Below are 20,297 nucleotides of genomic sequence, written 5' to 3'. Positions count from 1 at the left end.
GAGACTCAGTGATCAGAGTTAAAGCTTAGTTTCTTAAGAGTAGATACTTTGGCAGCGGCATTTGGCACTTCTTTGGACCACTGGTCCCACCTTATTATGCTTCTGTACACCCTTGCCATAACACTTTTAATCCACTTTTGTTCTTCAGCTCTTTACTATTCAAACCCAATTCATTGTCTTCTACCACGAGTGTTCGACAGAATGGAACATGTTCAGTGCAGATACTTTTCACAGAAACCTTTAAAATACTTCTGTAGTGCGACAGGTTTGTTCAAGACATTTATCAGATGGTCAAATTTATATTGATTTCTTTGGAAAGAGAAAACACAAGGTCTTGTTTAATGTGCAGAAGCAAAAGCGGAACAATCTAAGAACCTTTAACTTGAGCAAACTCAACATTTCCGCCCACAAACTGTTGTATAACATGTATCTGGCAATCTTCAAATGGCATGGAAAGCCTCAGCCCAAACAATTAAAACGTGTAACAATTAGAGAGATTCTATTTTCAGCTGTTTATAGCAGAAAGTGCTGGCAGTATAGTCATTTACATTGCTGCCTTTGTTTCATCTAATATCAATTTAACACAGTCACTACAGGGCCTACATGCCAGTCATTCCTAAACAGAAAGACACCAGACATTCTTCATCTTGCAATTTTACCTCCCTTCAATAAACAGCAAACCCTTTCTTAGCAAAATAGATTTATGCTTAATTTTCAATTTGTTTGAATTGCTGCATCAATTTATTTTCTTTTTCCTTCCATCATTCCTTCCATCATTGTGATAGCCATGGGAAGTGGTAGCTTTAAAATGAAAAAGAAGCTTCTCTCCCCAAATCTCTCTATTTGCATTGCCATTGTCTACACAATCACACTAAACAGTCCACATGGTGACACAAGGAATTGTCCTAATTACCTTGACCTGGGTTGTTTCAAAGGGGTAAGTGCTCTTTTGTAGTGATCACTCCTCATTCGTTCTAGCAATGGTACAACTTGTCTTTAGAGGATGAAATGCAATCAATTTTTAAATATCTTTAATTTCTTTTTTTTTTGTTGTTTGAATTATTTATTTTAGTTAATAAAACAAATCAGGTGAGAGAATGACAGGGCACTTTGGAAACAACTAACAACGTGTGGCAACAACTAATATAAGATGTGGCAGAATAAAAAAAACCCTAAAACTTGCCAAATTACTGTTCTTCAAAGTTATGTGAATAATTAACTTCATGAGGTATCATCTCCACAGCCTCGCTAAGTTCCACTGCTGGCTTCTAGTCACACTTAACTGATATCAAGGAAAAAGCTTTTTTAGAGTCAGGGGAAACTGGGGGCGAGGGGGGAAAGGTTCAAAATATAACTGGATGAAATTACAGAATCACAGAATTGTAGGGGTTAGACCTCTGGAGATCATCTAGTCCAACCCCCCTGCCAAAGCAGGTGCACCTAGAGCAGGTTGGTCAGGAACGCATCCAAGCATGTTTTGAATATCTCCAGAGAAGGAGACTCCATAAACTCTCCGTGCAGCCCATTCCAGTGCTCTGGCACCCTCAAAGTAAAGAAGTTTTTCCTCATGTTCAGATGGAACTTTCTGTGTTCCAGCTTGTGTCTGTTGCTCCTTGTCCTGTCATCGGGCAGCACTGACAAGAGCCTGACCCTATCATCTTGACACCTTTAGATATTTATAAGCATTGATAAGATCCCCTCTCAGTCTTCTCTTCTCCAGGCTAAACAGACCCAGGTCTCTCAGCCGTTCCTCATAAGAGAGGTGCTCCAGTCCCTTGATCATCTTTGTATCCCTCCACTGGACTCCCTCCAATAGTTCCCTGTCCTTCTTGAACTGGGGAGCCCAGAACTGGACACAGTACTCCAGGTGCGGCCTCACCAAGGCAGAGTAGAAGGGGAGGATGACCTCCCTCGACTCGCTGGCCAGGCTCTTTTTAATGCACCCCAGGAGACCATTGGCCTTCTTGGCCACGAGGGCACATTGCTGGCCCATGGTCATCCTGTTGTCCACCAGGACTCGCAGGTCTCTTTCCACAGAGCTGCTCTCCAGCAGGTCAGCCCCCAACCTGTACTGGTGCATGGGGTTATTCCTCCCTAGGTGAGATTTAATGTGCAATGATAAGTTGCAAGGCAATTATCTTAAAGGAAATTGAATGAAAGTTTGCTTCAGGCTTCCCATGCTATTTTTCCAATGATTAAAAAGAAACATTTATCTTGTTTTACGAAATAGCGTACTGTGTGATGAATTTTGCCCTCCCACTACACCATTTGTTTCCTTTGGTCTGTTTGTTTTGGTCCCCAAAGTGTTTTGTACCTTTTTTAAAAAAGTAAAAAAACCAACAAAACAAACCCCACCAAAAAATCCACAAAACCCCAACCTCAAACCCCCAAAGTTAGTGCTTTATTTGCCTTTCTTTCATTTTGCTACAGGATAGCTTTCAATCTTGTTCTTGAATAGAAAAGGCAGGAAATTAATCCATATTTCATTTCAGGAGACTTAGAAAGGTTACAAATATTTCACATTTGCAGTCATTTGCTGATCTTCAATTACAGGTAAAGAAGCACTGAGTTAAACTGCATCAGAAAAAATCCTATAAAGTTTCGTGTTCCTTAACTCTTCTGAACATATATGAACAAAAGGCCAAGGGCATCATTTCATAAACTTCTCTTTTGAGCTCCTTTCCCCTAAAGGCAGATGTGAAATCTGTGCAACTTAATTCACAGAAAATTCTTTCACAAATATGCCTTTCCAACAGAAATCAAGTCTCTTGTGAGTTTGGAAGCTTTATCTATCTCACTATTAAAAGCTACTTGTCTTCAAAAAGACTAGTCCAATGATGCTCACGTTAGTTCAGGGAATAATAAAACCCTGGTTTGAATTCAGATGACTTTTTAATGTATTCTTCAAAGAATACAACAACATCATCTCTGAGAGCTAGTACATATAAAGTTTACTCAAACACAAGATGCCTCCAGAAGAATATACTTGGTCAGCTTTAAGAAAAGAGCTCAAATGGCATGGAAAACTAGGAGACACTTCAGTGTTTCCAGAGAGTTCTTTTGCTATGTTTTAACAAGCTACAAAGGTTTTTAATTTCCACCTGAAACACAAAATGCACACAGAGCTATCAATTATTGGGTTCATATATTTATGGTAGGGACAGCTGTATGGACAGCTGAGTGTTCTTCTGAGTGTAGCCAAATAAACACACCTTTAGTGAAAAAAAAACAAAAACAAACCCACAAACAATCCCACCCCAACCCCAAAAGAAAAGACCCCCTCAAAACAACCTTGCCCTCATCGCAACAAACACATCCACCTAGGACTAGCTTTAGCATGCTTTTGTCTAACTCAGATGAAACCCATGCAAGCATATGCCTTCGCATTAGAAACGATGTTCTCAGCTGAGAGCTATCATGAGGCTACTTACACATTTGAAGATCCTTGTAACTTTCACATCTGTTAACATGTCTACAAAGGCACATTATATTCTCGCACAACTTTTCTCTCAAAAAGAATTAGCTTGTATTAAAAAAAACAAAACGCCACTCATTAGAATTTTGACTTATCACATGCTAGTAAATAGACACCTGAAGTGAAAACACATACTAAAGACAGTCACTGGTGCATTTACTCAAAACGATGAACTGGTTTGATAAATACTAATCAAGAAAAAGAACAAGTATTTGAAAAGGGTAAACTAATATTTACATGAAGCATTAGCTAACCAAAGTTAATTGGCAATCAACTAATTTGAGTGACAGGAACTAAAAGTTTGCCTATGTATACTCTGCAGTATTGCTTTAATGAGGTTAATTTCTTCTGTTAATTTCTTCGAGTTTATCAGTTAGAGATTAATTAGCTGAAAAACAGAACAAAAAGTCATCCTGCTCTCTGACTGGATGGTTTCTCATAGCTAGAAACTGAAACACTGCAGTCCATCTTAACTGGAAGACCTTTAAGTATTGGCATCTCACATGTTTATGACTACAAAGGAAATCTTAATCACATTAAAACAAATTTGGATGCACTGTCAAGTGACAGGTTCAGTTACAATTTTATGAGACTAAAGGATTGGTCATCCTGCTGTAAGGATGTCAATTAAATGTCACATTTTAAAACAGATATTTCCTTTTTCTTACTACTAGCAATTCTAGTAACAGTAAAATCTATTTAACTATACAGAAGTTTAAAAGATTGACTAGTATTGGAGCTGTAAATAAGCATTTGGTCAGTACACAGTGATTTCTTACACATGTATCTTATGATAGCACAAACCCTTCATCTTTTTAGAAAATACTTGTGACTAGAATTTTGGAAAAGAGTTGAAGAGGGAAATGTATAGGAAATATAGGACAGCTTACAAACAAAATCCAAACTTCATCCCCTGTATTCAGGTTGTGAGAAGTCTAGATGTGATCTGAACACAGATTTCACTACACAAGCTGATATGCAAGAGTTATTCCATGTATTTAACTTTGCTTTGTAATCCTTCCATTAACATAAAGCATTAACAGCTAAGGAATGTAAGTACCTTACATAAATTGAGCATGTTTCAATTGAGATATATAAGTATTTTTTTTTCTTTTTTAAAGTCTGACTAAAGATGATGAAAAGGTGCTGGTGAGATCCTGCATCTTGTCTCCAAACAACACTACTACGACTCACTTTTTTTCTTAGCTGTTCTAACTGCATGTGCCATTAATCAAGTGCCCCATATTTCATCCTTGAAAGAGCAGTTAGAAAAAACTCTCATTAAAAAAATCAAAATACTTGTGAAGAATCAGTGACTGCAAAACCGTTTACAGAAAACCACTAAACATCTTTGTGAAGCTTATTACAGTACCTGGTCAGCATAATGAATTACAGAACTTCAAAAAGTATGGTTTTGAAGAAGCTCTAAAGAAATTATCATACTATGCGATTCATATACTATATACATATTCTTTTTATTAAAATGTGTGTACATATATATATACACACTTGTATATTCACAGAGATGTACATGCTCAGACACAGTCTATATCTACCTGTCCATCCATGTTTGCTTGGGGATGATTAATGATAACGAGCATTTACCTCAACATTTGTAATGACCATTTCTCTAACAACATAAGCAATCGTACAATCTTCAGAGTGGCATCTGACACGAAAGCTGCCATATTCCATTACATCTGGTGGATCAGGCCAATACTGATGACATTTGGTCTGTAAAGAAAATGAAGCACACATCAAGACTGTATACAAGCACTTCTGTTTCCAGCCTCCCCTCCTATACTATCATTCAGGGAATTCAAGGAGTGGTATAAAATATATTTTGGTTTGTTGGTGAGGCATTTACATCCAAACTGGAAAATACGATGACAAAATAGGCTAATTATCTATAAACTTTTATTTTAGTCATTTATAATAAAAATTCAGGTAAATTGGATGCAAGATGCATTCTCTCTGGTACTTATCTGCTATTCCTAAAATGACTTCTCAAGGCATATGTAGGAGGAGAAACAGATGGATTTATTCCACCTTAAGAAAAGTGTAGGGGGTGAATTTATAATAACTTCAGCCACGTAATAGCAGGTTATAGCAAAGACAGAACCACACTCTTCTGGAAAATGAACAATGAAAGGACAAGATGTGACTGAAAAAAAAAGATGCAAAAAGGGAAATTCTTATTAGATGTTGGCAAAAAATTTCTGTGATGGTGGTCAACGAAAGAAACAAGATGCCTTATGAGGCTGTGGAATCACCATCCATGGAAATAATCAAAACTTAACTGACATGACATTGTGCAACCTGTATGAAGTTCAAAGTTGCCCTGGCTTTGAGCAGAGAGGAGTGGACCAGATATCTCCACAAGTCCCTTCAAACCTGAGTTATTCTTAGATCTTGAAGCAAGATCATGCTGGAGTGCAAAAAGTAGTGTGAACTTTAGTTCATGTGAACGTCATTTGTGAAAGAGACATATATTTCTTTTCTATGCCAGATGCAAGACTGAGGACAGAAATCTTCTCTTAAATGACTAATTGTATCTAAATGCTAAAGTAATAAACAAAAGCCCAGAAACATTCTTATTGATGCAGGAAAGTATAATTTGCCCTCTGCCTCACACAGCTTTCATGCAAGGCCATAATGGCTTAACCTTCAAGTCTACCAACATGTGACATGCAAAGTCATACAGGTATGCGAATGCACCTGCTGTACATGCGATTTGGGGTACCCCAAAATACAAGTGAGAGCTGAAGTGCAATACAATATTAAAATTAAACCTATGAAATACCCTATCTTCTCTAAAAGAAAATAGATTTATTCTGCATACAACCATAAAGAACCATTTTCTCTCTTGTCTTCCATTGATGATAGTAAGAGCCCGATCTTCGGATCCCTACCACTCTATTGCTGAAATTAGAGAGTCCTCCTTTTTCTGGTTCACCTTCTAAAGGCAGATAAGATAGGTACATCTAGACAGCATACATGTAACTTTTGTGGAAGTAATCCTAATGCCAATATCTATTCCTCAATTTAAAAGGTAAACTTAGAGCAGTGCTAATGACAGAAAGTTTGCTACCTCATTTCCCACCTAACCGAAGGCTGAAACATTGTGGAATAGACTGAAATTGGAAAAGCATTTCAGTGTGACACTGAAGAGAGCTCAAGTTTGCCCATCAACATAAAGGTTTAAATGTTTCATCCCAGTAATTAAATATTCTCATCTTCCACTCCTGCAACTCTAATCTTGTAAATAATTGCCATCATGTGACAAATATAAACCAAGTAGTTTCCAAGTACCATTCCACTGGACATATGAGAAAGGCATATTAAAGAAAAAGTCCAACTGCGCTATAAGAAAATCCATGGGATTCATAAAAAACAATCTTGACACAACTCCCCAGACACTGCACCGAAAACTTTACTTAATTATGTGTGACCACAACAACTGAGCTATAGTTGTTCTCTTCACAGCCTATACATTTTAATAATAACAGTTACTAGCTCCAAAAGAAATCAAACAAATTGATATTCTCATCATATTTATATTTCAGCTTTAGTTAATTTGGACTCTCTATCAACTTACGAACGTTGCCTGTGCCACCTATAACTTTTTTTGTCTATAACTTCTTTTTAAACTAATACAGAATGGCAAGAGCTGGAAATTTTGAAATGTCAAAATTTCTTAATTCTACCTTTCTTAAGGCTCAATTTTTAATGGCTTGAAATCCAAATTTTAACCATTATGCCTGAAATTTTTACTGTAGTAGCTTATCTGTAATACTTTCCCCTTTAAATTTAAGACAAAATAACTTATCGAAACTGTTCTAAAAAAGGAACATTACTGGGGAAAAAAAAAGTTTTTTATCATACAGTACAAATCTTAACACCATTGAAAACAGATATTCTAGAATGTAAAATCTCCAGGGTTTGGGAAAAGGTTTGACATATGGCAATGAGGATCCTCTGCAAGAACACACATCTTTCTCTATCCCTGAAAATTCACCCACAAACTGGGCAAACACAAATCATCTCTGAAAGTAAACAAAACTTAGAAAAAGTGTCTGGTGTATTAAGGTACCAGCAGAATGGTCAGAAGGTAGTGACAAATCTACTTGAAGGCTCCAACTCACTGGGCAAAGTACAGACTAGTACTAACCTGCGTTTCTCCTCAATAGAAGGAAAAAAAAGCAGGAAGCTACGAAGAGAGCATTTTATGCTACACTGAAGGTATACAAGAGTCATCATCACCTCTACCTCTTAAAAGAAACTGTTCAGTTTTCAGTTTCTAAAACTTCAAAAACAATCCCTGTATATACATTAAAAATCTAAAAACTTCATCTTTAAAACTACAAAGGATACATTTAATCGAAGAACAACAGAATACACCAGATACTGCTTTAATTTTCAGTGTATTATTATGAAATTAACGGAGTGCTAGAAGTTATTTAAACAGATTTAAAAGAATTATCAGAGCTATTCTAGGAAAGAACCTATGACATATATAAAAGTAAGTAGGTTAAATTCTGACCACCAGCATACTAAAACTAGAAAATACTGCAATGGCAGACTCTTGTTTGAAGCCAGACTGCAAGTTTTGCTCAACCTGCTCAATGCTTCCAGATGTCTGCTTAATCGTCAGGAGAGCAAGTGCCACATGGAGCCCAACTCTCGGGGGCCGGGGCGGGGGGGGTGTGGTGTGCGGAAATGACAGCACATAGTACCTGGCTGATCAGCAAAACAGAATCCATTTGAGTCATTTCTGTTTATCAGACAGCTGGTTTGTCTCAAAGAAGCATAACAAAAAAAGTTGCGGAGTATCTGTTCCTCTAAGCAATTCAGAAAGCCTGGCCTTCAGAGAAATGATTCAACAGAATAAGCTGGCCTATTTTAGGGTTATTTAATCATAACAACAGGAAAAAAGTTTAAAGGCACAGTACATTTCTTCAGCATACAAAGAACCTGAACGCTTACCCGTCCTCGTTCAGTAAGAGTTGTTAGCATGATGATCAGTGACAACTTGTGATCCCAGACTACTTGCCAGAAGTGCGCACATGTGTGTGGAAGAGGACCCTGAGTAGCAATGTACCTGTTCACAATGCCCACAGAAGGAATTTCCATCTATAAAGAGAAAGAAAAATCCCATATGAAGTTTGCTCTCACTACTGAAGTACTATTTTTCTTTAATTCAGCATTTCATTCAAACAGAGTTGAGGGAATATTAAGGCAGCAAGCTGAGTAATAAGACAATCAAGATCACAATTTATCATGTGAAAAATCTTTAAATGTTTAAATTAAATCAGATGTGTACTATAGATACTATAGTCCTTCATGCTGAACTAGGAAGAAATGATTAATAGTGAAAATGTACTTGAAAACTTGAAGCTGCAAAGCTTTCCAAATTTTCTTTAATATTTAGTAAGAAATAATGGCAAGGTATACCAAAAATACACCGGAAAAAGCTGATTATTGCCTGATGCTGGACACAGTAAGTTAATAGTTAATTCTGTGATTTAGGTGTTTAGCTTAAGTATCTGACGCAAACGTATATATACTTGTCCCTCTTCTCCCTGTCTCCCAGCCTACACATATGATTAGGGCAATCAGGGCCCTGCTTTATTTTCTGGACCCTACACAGCATAGTTGGTAGCCCATAAGTGGTTCTAGAGGAAAAAAGGCTTAGTTTTAAGCTACAGGAGACGACCTCAGCATTTGCAGTATATGGAAAGGTAAAAGAATTTTTACTGGTTAAAGAGCCTGCATATATCACAGTGTATACCACATGCTTGCATCTACTGTGTATCAAGACGGCCATTTGTTTCACAAGAGACACTTCATCTTTTACATTATGAATCTTCACACCTTTTATGCTTACAAATCCCAAAAATAAAAATCGAAACCGCCTTATTTCTTAAAAAGGCTAAATTTAGTCTGCTATTGTAATACAGAAAGTGGCCAAATGCAGGTTTCTGTATGACTTACATTCACGTAATTCGCATTAATGTAATCTTCATCTCCTTGCAATATTATCCTTGTGGCATCATCTGCACATACAAAAAAAAAATGAAGAGGGAATCAAATTAGCAATTAAAGGGCGTACTTCCCTTCTATTAAGTCAAAAACCTGAGGAACTGCAGACACAAACAGCAGATACAAACCAAAATAGATAACCATTTAGAAAATAAAATGAACAATTATATGACTTTGGTTATATAATGAAATCTTTAATCAAGAAGTTCAATACAACAGTTTTATAAGCTATCGTTTAGAAGATAAAGCAAAATTGGCAGAAAGTCTGTACTTAATACTCACATGGTAGAACATCTTTGTATCTGTTCTTGTCCATATTCTGAGGTACCTTTGCACATGTAACAGCCAATCCTGGTTTCTTTCTATAAAGTTGCTGCAAGACAGAATTAAAAATGGTAGGATTTTGAGGGATGTGATTATGCTATACACACACTAAGTAGATTCACATGAAAACACACAGACTGAAAAGAAAAATCGTAAGTTACTTTCTTTAATCTTTCTCCTAACCATCTGCAAAATTCACTTGAGAGATTTTTATATTTTTTAACATGACAAGAATTTCTATTACTACTAGCCCATCATCATCTCTAGAAGAATTTCTAGGAAAAAAGACAGCAAGTGTAAGAGTCATTGATACAAACTGTTTCCCTGCAAGGTTGCCTTTTCCTTATAAAACTGTGTGCCAGAAGGAAATCAGAGGTTGAAGGTGGAAGAAGTGAGCAATAAAAGACATCAGAAGAAAAAAAAAGCTGCAGACCGATATTTTCTGGAATCAACTGTAATACAAAAGATTCAAACAAGCTTCTGTTCTCTGGACTAAAGCCATCACATTCAACCCTGCAATTACCCGAAAAAACAAAGCTTCAATGCATCACAATCTCTTAACATGTGACTCTCCTTTTGGGCTAACCCCTATCTTGCGAACTTTATCTTGAGTAAACGTAGGCATACAAGTATATAACCAAAACCAAATTTTAAGGTCAAAATGCATTACATGCATTGTACAAAACAATACAAGGTACGGAGGGGGGAAAAACATATCAACAACAACATCAAGAAATGCAATTTTTCTGTATTAAATATACATGAAAGCAACTTAAAACTGGGTTATTAACATGGCCACGCCGAAGTTTTATATACTTCACTGAACATTTACCAGAGAGCTCATTATAACTTACATGTTTAATGAACATTTAGAGTATGGTTCCACACATAAAATGGAACATTTAGAATATGGTTCCACACATAAAATGGAATGAAAAAAATAGGAGGCTAAAATCCTCTAAGTTGGTTGAAAGAAAAGGAACAATACACAAAAAGCTTATTCTACCGTAGGTTACTGAACCCTAAGACTTGGTGTCACAGCTTGTTTATGGTGTTCATGTTTTTCAAGTTGAACACCATAAACAAGCCACGTGAGAAGAGAACTTGACAATATATGTAACAACCAAACAGGTTCTATCAGTTATAACTCAAGTTCCATTTTTACTAGAGCCAAGTTGTGATTTCTACTTTTTTTGGGGGAGACAGGAAAGAATAATTCAATATTAAGTAACAATTCTGGAGCTTCATTATTGTTGCCTGGCAAAAAGTCATTTGCCATTGACAGACTTCTTATAATTCTGCCGAAGTGGAGGAAGATATTTTGGAAAAACTTGATTATTCATAGTTTACTGGCTAATTATTTACTGTTTTAGTAATGTGAATGGAGGGTTTGAGAGCCACCAAAGCTGATGAGGTGACACTGCAATTATCTCTTAACATCTCTTAACATGAGATCACTACACAATGAACTCAAACAAAGCTGTCCCCTAGTTTATTAGATTTCAAAAAGGTTTTGTGCTTTTTTGGTAACATCAGTACTATCATTCTATAAATGCTGTCAGGAGGAGTCATAAAAGATCAAATATCCTATAAAGATTATTACAGGTTGTGCACAAATTTAGTCAGCAACTTTGATGATTAACAAAGCATTGAAAGGTTAGTTCATATCTTTTGAGTTACTGTTTCAATGGCCAACAGGCTCATTACTATTGCTGCATCGCAACCAGTGCTGTGGATTTTGGAAAGCAGCTATGAACCTTAGTCTACAATTCATTAAAAAAAGGGGAATCTTAACTCTCAGAAACGTTGGAAACAAAGCAAACCTCATAAAAAGTAGTGGTGATGCAATAAGCAATACCGCAACTCTTCAGCCACCACCGTTAAATCTTACGGCATTTGAAAAACCAGCAAAGGAAAAATATTAAAATCTGGAAAAATCGTATTGCTGTTCTACAGTTTTCAGCATCAGAAAGGGTTACTCCAGAACTCAATGTGAAATTTGCAAGTCATAATAACCAGGGTTTCTCCACAGTTACTACAAATATTTAGATCCATAAAAGCAAAACAAACACAAACATGCATACACTGTACTACTCCCTTGCCACTTGAGAAGCAGATAAATTATTTTTGGGAATTTCTTACACTAACACTGAAGGAACTAATTTAATAAACTATAAAAACATTTTATTAGTCAGTTTTCTATGACATTTCTTGCTAACACACTGAAGAACATGACAAACATTAATTCATTAATCTACACAGCAATCTTCTAAGTTTCATCCTGTATACAGGGGAATCTCACCTATGAGGTAATCTGCCCAAGAAGTAACCATCAATGTTTTAGATCAGCAGGGAGAAACACCACAGAACTGGACGTTACAAATGTCCTGGAAATGGAAATAAACACTCCAACACTTTCAAATCAACCTCTAAGAGCAGATAATGACAAATCGTCAAGTTGCTCCTGCTATTCTGTGAAAGAAGGCCGCAAGAGAGAACCTGAAACCCTAACTTAAGGTATAAAAGATGTTTTAGAAGTGTCACCGAGTGACACATAAAAAGAAACAAAGTACAAGACCGACCTCTGTCAAAACCTCACTATTCTACACAAGAAAATAATTAAGAAGAAAATATTAATTTAGTGAGCTTTGGGTACTTAAGCTAAAAACATATTCATTAAAACACATTTTTCTCACCAGATGATGTTTTATGCAAGACTGATAACTAATTCTTCCCTATAATAAGTAGTGAAGGGTAAAACTGCTGGGCAAGTCATATTCTTGCTTTCTTGAGATAAGACTGAATGGAAGCAATGCGATTTCCAGTTAATTAAGCTCTTATAGTACTTGCTGGTCACAGCTATTGGTCTATATTAATGGCATTTGAGAGCTGAGTGTTACCTACCTCAAACTGAATAAGGACTGACCCACTTTCCAGCCCTTTCCTTAGCTGCTCCATAGACTCCTCCAGTGTATCACCACCATAATCAGAACAGATAGGAAGAAGAGATTCTGGGAGATTGTGGGAATCAGCTTCGTCTTCTGATTTAGGCTCCACGAACTGTTTAACCACTGAAAGATGTATTGAAAATTAAAATTGGTTACATACAGTATTAATGTGTTTTCAACACATATTAAAATTTACCAGCTTGCAAGAACAACAAAGCCTGCAAAGACAGGGCCTCAGGAAAGCAAACAGCAATACATTTAACTGCATTTCTTTATATACTATATTACTGTGGAAACTACTAAGACTAAAATGTCCTTACGACCTTTCAGAAAACGTAACTCCTCAAGGTGCCTATCTATGAAAGCAAAGATCTTGACTTCGAAGCACAAAGTGTTTTCCTGCAACTTTGTCCTACAGAATGGACATCCACCATGGTAAAATACAAATGAGCATTGCCTAAAATAAGTTTAGACCATAATTAATGGAATATCTCTGTAAGAAGTTTACATAAGTTTGGACCCTCAACAGCGAAATGAACACAAACATACTCACATTGTACCATTGCCATTCACCTTGCCATTAGAGGAGCAACTGAATTACCTTTTGCAATTTCTTATGCTAACGTTGAAGGCACTAACTCAATAAACTACAAAAAAAAATTATTAGTCAGTCTTCTATGACATTGCTTGCTAACATGTTGACGAACACGACAAACATTAATGAATTAATCTACACAGCAGTTCTGTCTCTATAACTGCTATTGTATCACCAAGCGTGTTCACCAGTGGTTATTCTCTGCAGTCATCAGAATGGCCAAACTTCAGAAAATGGGGACCTGTTCATACTCATGCCTATATAAATGACTGGCATGGGGCCACTGGTTATCTTTAGCTAAGAGCAAACTTCTCTTATCTGCAAGTAGGAAGGGGATTGGAAAAGTTAAGGGAAGACTAAATGCTGCATTGTAGTCCTTTCTGCTGGCTCTATAATAGGTGCAGGACTGTTTAGGGAAAACAAGACCAAGAGCACATCTGTATTCCTAGAAACACAAAAAATTTTAAATAAAGCAAATGCTACAGAAGTACGTATCATTTAGGCAGTTTTATTCCCTCCTGTTTCCCAGTGATGCACAATGCCTTCAGATTTTTCAGTTTTAATGTAATCAGAAACTCTGTGCAAAGCCCTTCCATAATCGTGTGCGTTAAGACCTTATCAAAGCTCTTAAGGAAAGTAAATAATAAACTAGAAGCTCTTGGGATCTGCATGTATTTAAATATGGAGCAAGCAAAACTGAGCTGGATGGGTTCCCCAAATTTTAAATATACAGGCTTAAGACCCTGCATATTTCAGAGATTGTCTTCTGTTTGCTGGCAGCAGCTGAGCAAGTAGTCAACACGGGTTAAGCTCAGTATTGTCACAAAATGTCTACTCTAAGAATGAAAAGAAAAGAAAAAAACCAAACCGAAACCCAAAAGAAGTTTACTTGACTTCTTTCATTGTATAATTGTGCTGAGGAACCACCCATGGGTATTTGCAAACCCGCAACTGGGGATTTGTGAAATTATGCTACATTTACAAAAAACCCAAACAAACAAAAAACACTTTTTCAAGGGACTATTTGTTCTTATAGATTTTTAGACTTAAAAATTAAGAAATTCTAACTCAATGTATTCTTTGTTGCAGTGGTAAGAACTTACATAGTTAAAACTATTTGTACGACTAGTTCAAATGCAGGGAGATCTACTTTTTAGCACAGACCTATTCCCAGTGCACTGAGAACACATTTATGTAAACAGAAGAGGGTATAACACCAAGCATAAGAGCAACAGTCTCAAAAACATTAAAAGTGAATAAAATTAGCCCAGTTACCTTTCCGTCTGACCAAAAGTGCAAGCTCTCTTGTGTGAGATTCTCTGCTGGCTTTTATGAACATGACCACCTGGTCATGCGTGTGCTCTGAGATATCTCGGCCATTAATTAATACTATCTGATCACCTTCATTCAGTTTTGGAATGCATTTATCAGCCTGTTTCAAGACCAAAGAAACACATTAATGTCATTGCATCCAGTCATATAAGCAGGAACACATCAGGATATTAAGTACATCACATAAGCAAAGACTTCAGAGTTCTCCTGACAAGGTTCCATCTTCTGTATCAGAAGTTCTATCAGAAGGTTCAGATCTAAAGCTGTCTTTCTTGCTTCAAAGCCCCTCAATGAAGATGAGAAACAGTTCAAACAGCATATTGATAGCCATAAAAAGAATTCGTATTTATCAAACAGCCATCATCAGATTGGTCTTAAAAATCAGATTTCAGACTCCAAGCCTCAACAAACACTGGTTATAGCCATTTGCAAATGAATTTCTGGAAAAAGTGTTTTGGGCACATGAGATAACGCCCTTCAGTTTTTATGCAGTGAATACTGAGAAGTCCAAACGTGACTTCAATGAATGTAATTTAAATAACATGACATTCCCCAGGCATGCACTTTTTAAAATTTAAAGAAATCCATAGACATTTCATATTTTTGTTATTTATCACATTCTTGTTTGGTGGATATGAAACAATATCTACAAATAGAGAACATTCTTCCTCACTTCATTCACTGAAAGTTTTAATAGGAAGGTGTGGGTAAGTATTCAACCTACGATGCTCAAGTACCCTGTATTTGTGACAAATTCTTTCTACCTGTGCTGCAGAGAACACTAAAACAAAGTTTTCCCCATCACACGTGAAAACTTGCGTTATGTCTTGTCTTGGACACAACAATTAGATTGTTTGGCTTTTTTCTGTCACATCTCTTGTTCTAAGTCCAGTGCAAAGCAATTCAAACTATGACCAGTGTATGAAGATGATGCTACAAAGATGATTAAGGGAGGAGAGCTGAGAGTGTTTAGCGTAGAGAAGAGAAGGGTCAGGGTGGGATCTTGTCGACGTATATCAATACTTTAAGGGAAGATGCAGCCAGGCTCTCTTCAGTGGCACCCGGTGACAGGACAAAGAGGCAATGGGTACAAACTAAAACAGGAGGCTCCACGTGAACATCAGGAAGTGCTTTTTTACTCTGAGGGTGACTGAGCTCTGGAGCAGGCTGCCCAGAGACATAGTGGAGTCTCCCACCTTGGAGTATTCAAAAGCCATCTGGACATGGTCCTGGGCAACTTGCTCTAGGTGACCCTTGAGGAGAGGGGGTTGGACAAGATTACCCTCCAGGTCCCTTTCAGCCTTCTGTGATTCTGTAATACGAATGTGCAGGATTCTACAACTTTTGAGTGTCAAGTAGTGTAACAATTTTACTTTCATTGCTATCCTAATTTTTATTTTGTCTAGCAAATAAACAGCTAAACAAGAGTGACATAATTACATATACACTCCATTTCATTTGTTATATGAGACAGACCTTTACTGTTATTCTCTATTCATAGTTGTTCCCTGCATTTCCTTAATGCCTGTACAGGTTCCCTGAACTTTATTCATCCAATATTATTAGCTCTATCAAAAAGACACCACCAACCCCCAAAATGTGAACAAGATGTTCTAATTGGACCTGATCCTGGTTATGCCTTGCACTGATGGCTCCTAAAGCAAGTTCATCAGTGATGTACTATATTACCTAGTAAAAAGTAGGAGGAGATGGAAAGAAGTAATGAAAGAGCCAACAAGAAAAAAAATGCAGAATAAAAAAAAAAAAGAGGCAAGGATATGAAAAAGAAAATAAATTGGGGTCCACTTGTGTCAGAATAAAATAAAAGGAAAGAAAACTTAAGACATGTATTAGTGCCATGAAACAGATAAAGGAGAAGGGAATAAGAGATGTATGCAAGAGGAAAAAATCCCAAGCAGAAAAGCTGCTTAAAAATTTTAAAATTGAATAGTTTCCCACAACTTTTTCCAAAGAAATAAGGAAAGAAAATAATGAAGAATAGGGAAGATTGACAATGATTAATAAAAAAGGCAAATGTAAACAGAAAAAGAATGTTAATTAGGAACAGCCATGATGTTCTTTAACACTGATTTAAGTAGGTATTCACAGCTCTCCAAAAGACTCCCTTGCCACATATTCTACAATTTACGAAGGCAAGACTGAAGAATGCAACTATGAATGATTGATTGATTTAATCACTCTGAAATATTGTTTGAGATAAAAATTATTCTCTCTGAAATATAATTATTTTAAAAGATAAGTGACATAAAGACCATATCAGGTCAGTCTAGCAGAGTCAAAAAGTCAACAAGAACATGGAGGGAACGGTTTCTGATCTCCTATATTTGTCTATAATTTAGATTTCTTGGCTGGTTGCTGGCTATTATTCTTTATTACAGAAGGAGATTAATGTCTTTGCTCAAAGAAACTTTATTAATCATGTGACATGTTAATGCCTCCACTCTCTTACTAGAATCATCTGACTACATAAAATATATCTTGAAGGAGAATTAATTCCTTCTATGTAAGCATAATTTGTAGATTTTTCAGATACTGAGCTTTTCCAGACAATTAATTACATTAAAGGCTTCCCGTCCCATTGACACATCCAATGTTTCATTTTATGCTAATCACCTTGTTATTGCTCCAAGAAGCATGCATACAATTTTTCAATGAGAAGTTCTGTTAAATAAAACCATGACAACTTCCTTAGCACCTTAGGACATTAATAATGTTTGTGAAAAAAAATCAGTATAGGATTTTAGTTAAAAAAAAAAAACCCAACAGATGCAATAAACAGTTGTCCTTTAGATATCATGCTCTCCCACAACAATTTTGGCTACTCTGTCCTACAATCTTCCCGGCATACTAGATTACTCCTATACTAGAGAGGGATTTTTAAAAGAACTTTGGGATGTGAAAGGGAAAATACTGCCTTATTTTGGCGAGTAGATTTGCTTCCCCTCCTCCACAAAAAATATGGTACTTTTTGTAGGAAAGTGGGAAAAAGTGACCTACAAACCTGAGAAATAATCTTAGCAAATAATATTACCAAACAGCATCCCTGAGGACAATTTACAAGGTAATAAGTGAATCTAGAGCAAGTTAAAATACTAGGCAAACACAATGAAGGAAAGGAATCATTGAGCTAAAATAACGTAAAAATGCATTCCATTGACTGCTTAACTTGAACTTTCAAGTATCAGCTTAATTTCATTAAACAGTCAAGAACAGGTGAAATTTAGTTTATGGGAAACAATGTAATCAATGTTAATACTGCTATGGTCTAAAAATAAGTCTATTTTTTTCCTCTTGCCGTAACACGATGTGATTTCATCACACAACTACTGTTGAGTATACTGTATTGGGTAACTTTTTCCAATTTATTCCCTGACCCTTGATAACTTGCTCACTTGGTGGCAAGCTTGGTCTCCTACTAAGGCTGGAGAGCTAACTGGCCACTTGCATCTATGCCTATGCCACTAACTGGAGACACTTAAATGAAGTCTGTAAGTTAGAAGACTGGTCCTTTTCCAGGCCAAGAGAAAAAAAAAATCAAACCAGACCAATACTGATAATTTCCTACTACTCTTTTATTTCAATAATTATTGTAGTTCATAAAGGAGTGCTATGCACTGCAAAAGTCAAGCCACAAATCATCTATGTGACAAAAACAACTTCTCAGACAATCTTGTTTGGCTTGATTTACATCATGACATGTAGGTATCAGTCCTGTGACTGTTATCAAATTTCCAAAGAGTCTACAAGACACAGAGTGCATCAGAGTTTTAGGATTAACCCAGCAACATTTCCTATCAAGTTTGCAGTGAAATTATTTTATAAGAGTTGGGAAATACACTTTGGAAGAAGGTGAGTAAAAAAAATTTGAGACAGAACAGCATATGTCCTCAGAAATATATGCACCAATTATTTATTTAAAAAATTACCAAGATGTTATATTACTATTATTTCACAATTCAGCAGAAGAATTCAATGGCTGTACTGATTCTCATGAGTGTTCTACCTAGTCCATAAATATTTCCAACAAGCAAAAAATCCATGGCAACATAAGAATAGAGCAAACATATTCTGCACCCTTTGTCCCCTACAAGTACTTTCCCGTCCTACAAATATTTTTAGCCCGAAGGATTTCCTCAGCCTATTGTCATTTGCCTATTCAGTAACTGCTTGCAGGTTTTTCTCCCAACTATTTGTCCTCTCCTGATCGCCCGCAAAATTATTTTAACTACAGCAGCCTCTGCCAAGGAGTTTCATAGGTCTATCTTATGCATGAAGAACTACTTCACTAAGCATGAAGAATCCGACTTTCACTACCTTAGTTTGATAGCCTGTAGTTCTTCTACTGGACTCCTCTGTGCACAGTGCTCCTAATCTTGCAGATCTCTACTACATGTCCCTTACACTAGATCTTTTTTCTAGGCTGCAGGGATCCAGACTACTCACTTCTTTAATGAGCACTGTTCCATATCTTCAGTCATTGCTCTTGCCCCTCATCAAACATTTTCCAGTTCAAGACGCACTTTTTGAGATGACAGGGGGAAATAAACATGCCTTCCACTGGTATCTTGTTTGGCTAATACTTCCACATCTTTTCATCTGTGGTTTAAGAGACTACTGGTCAAATCAATTTCTAAAGAGAATAGCTCAGCTGCTCTCTCATACTGCTTATGGGTTTCTCAGTTCCTATGTGTATGGACCTGTGGGAGTGGTGGAGGGAGTAATAAAGGGAGGGATTAAAAGTCTTAGGAATTTACTTACAGGTGATCCTGGAGTTATTCTTGATACCACTAATGGCATTTTTTGATCCACACCACCCTAGAGGAATGGCAAGTAATAACAATCATAAGTATATCATTATAATAAGGATAAGCAGTATTTAAAACAAGTAATCACTTATTTTTGGTTTTTATGAACTTTATGCTCTGCCATTACAGGCAGGGGTAGTAAGACTGAATTTTCATCAGTAAATGGGGGGGGACGGTATGGTGTTTTTAATGTTTTTAATGGACTGATTTCCAGTAAACTAGACTCAGAGTCTTTGCTTGGCCATATATTTTAATAGGCAATAAACAGATCAAATGCAGCTTTTATTATAACCCTACCCTTCAAGCAAGCCTAATTCAGTACTTGAACCTGCAAGGTGGACAGTGTTCTTGGATGTTGTGATGAACCTGCAAGGGATCGGGTAGGATCAAAGCTCCAGACAACTGTATCCCTTATTCTCTTTACATGATGTTCTATCACTGCCCCGCCAATAAATGCCCAAGATCAAACTCCGCCCTGATTTTGATACTATGGCTACTTTACACTACTCTATCTGCTTAAATGGAATTTCAGTGAGGGAATGTAAAAAATTTACAATCGTCAATTACCAACAGTAATTTCCATTTTCTTCATAAATTAATTTTCACCTTTCCAATATTATTTTTAATAGATATATTCATTTGGATAGTACAAACTATTTAACTTGTTTTATAATACAGAGGTCCAATGTATAAACGTTGATGTCTTAAATTAGACTTCCAAGTTCATATTTAAGCAGCCAAACAGGCAATCTGCT

At 36.5% G+C, this 20,297-nt stretch overlaps 1 protein-coding gene across 8 annotated transcripts in view; it reads right to left on the bottom strand.

The window, feature by feature from the left end:
- The window catches only part of PTPN3 (protein tyrosine phosphatase non-receptor type 3), a 202,833-nt gene that overhangs the window by 14,562 nt on the left and 167,974 nt on the right, over positions 1–20,297 (bottom strand). For all 8 annotated transcript variants that reach the window (XM_054192934.1, XM_054192932.1, XM_054192933.1 and 5 more), the window contains 7 exons: positions 19,496–19,552; positions 14,660–14,816; positions 12,746–12,912; positions 9,800–9,890; positions 9,470–9,531; positions 8,462–8,608; positions 5,081–5,209 (listed from right to left, as the gene is read on the bottom strand). In XM_054192934.1, coding sequence (XP_054048909.1) covers positions 5,081–5,209; positions 8,462–8,608; positions 9,470–9,531; positions 9,800–9,890; positions 12,746–12,912; positions 14,660–14,816; positions 19,496–19,552 — 810 coding nt within the window. The remainder of the gene's footprint in view (positions 1–5,080; positions 5,210–8,461; positions 8,609–9,469; positions 9,532–9,799; positions 9,891–12,745; positions 12,913–14,659; positions 14,817–19,495; positions 19,553–20,297) is intronic.

This window comes from Rissa tridactyla, chromosome 2 (genome assembly GCF_028500815.1).
Source record: "Rissa tridactyla isolate bRisTri1 chromosome 2, bRisTri1.patW.cur.20221130, whole genome shotgun sequence".
Classification (NCBI taxonomy): domain Eukaryota; kingdom Metazoa; phylum Chordata; class Aves; order Charadriiformes; family Laridae; genus Rissa; species Rissa tridactyla.
This window is presented reverse-complemented; position numbering and strand designations above follow the sequence as displayed.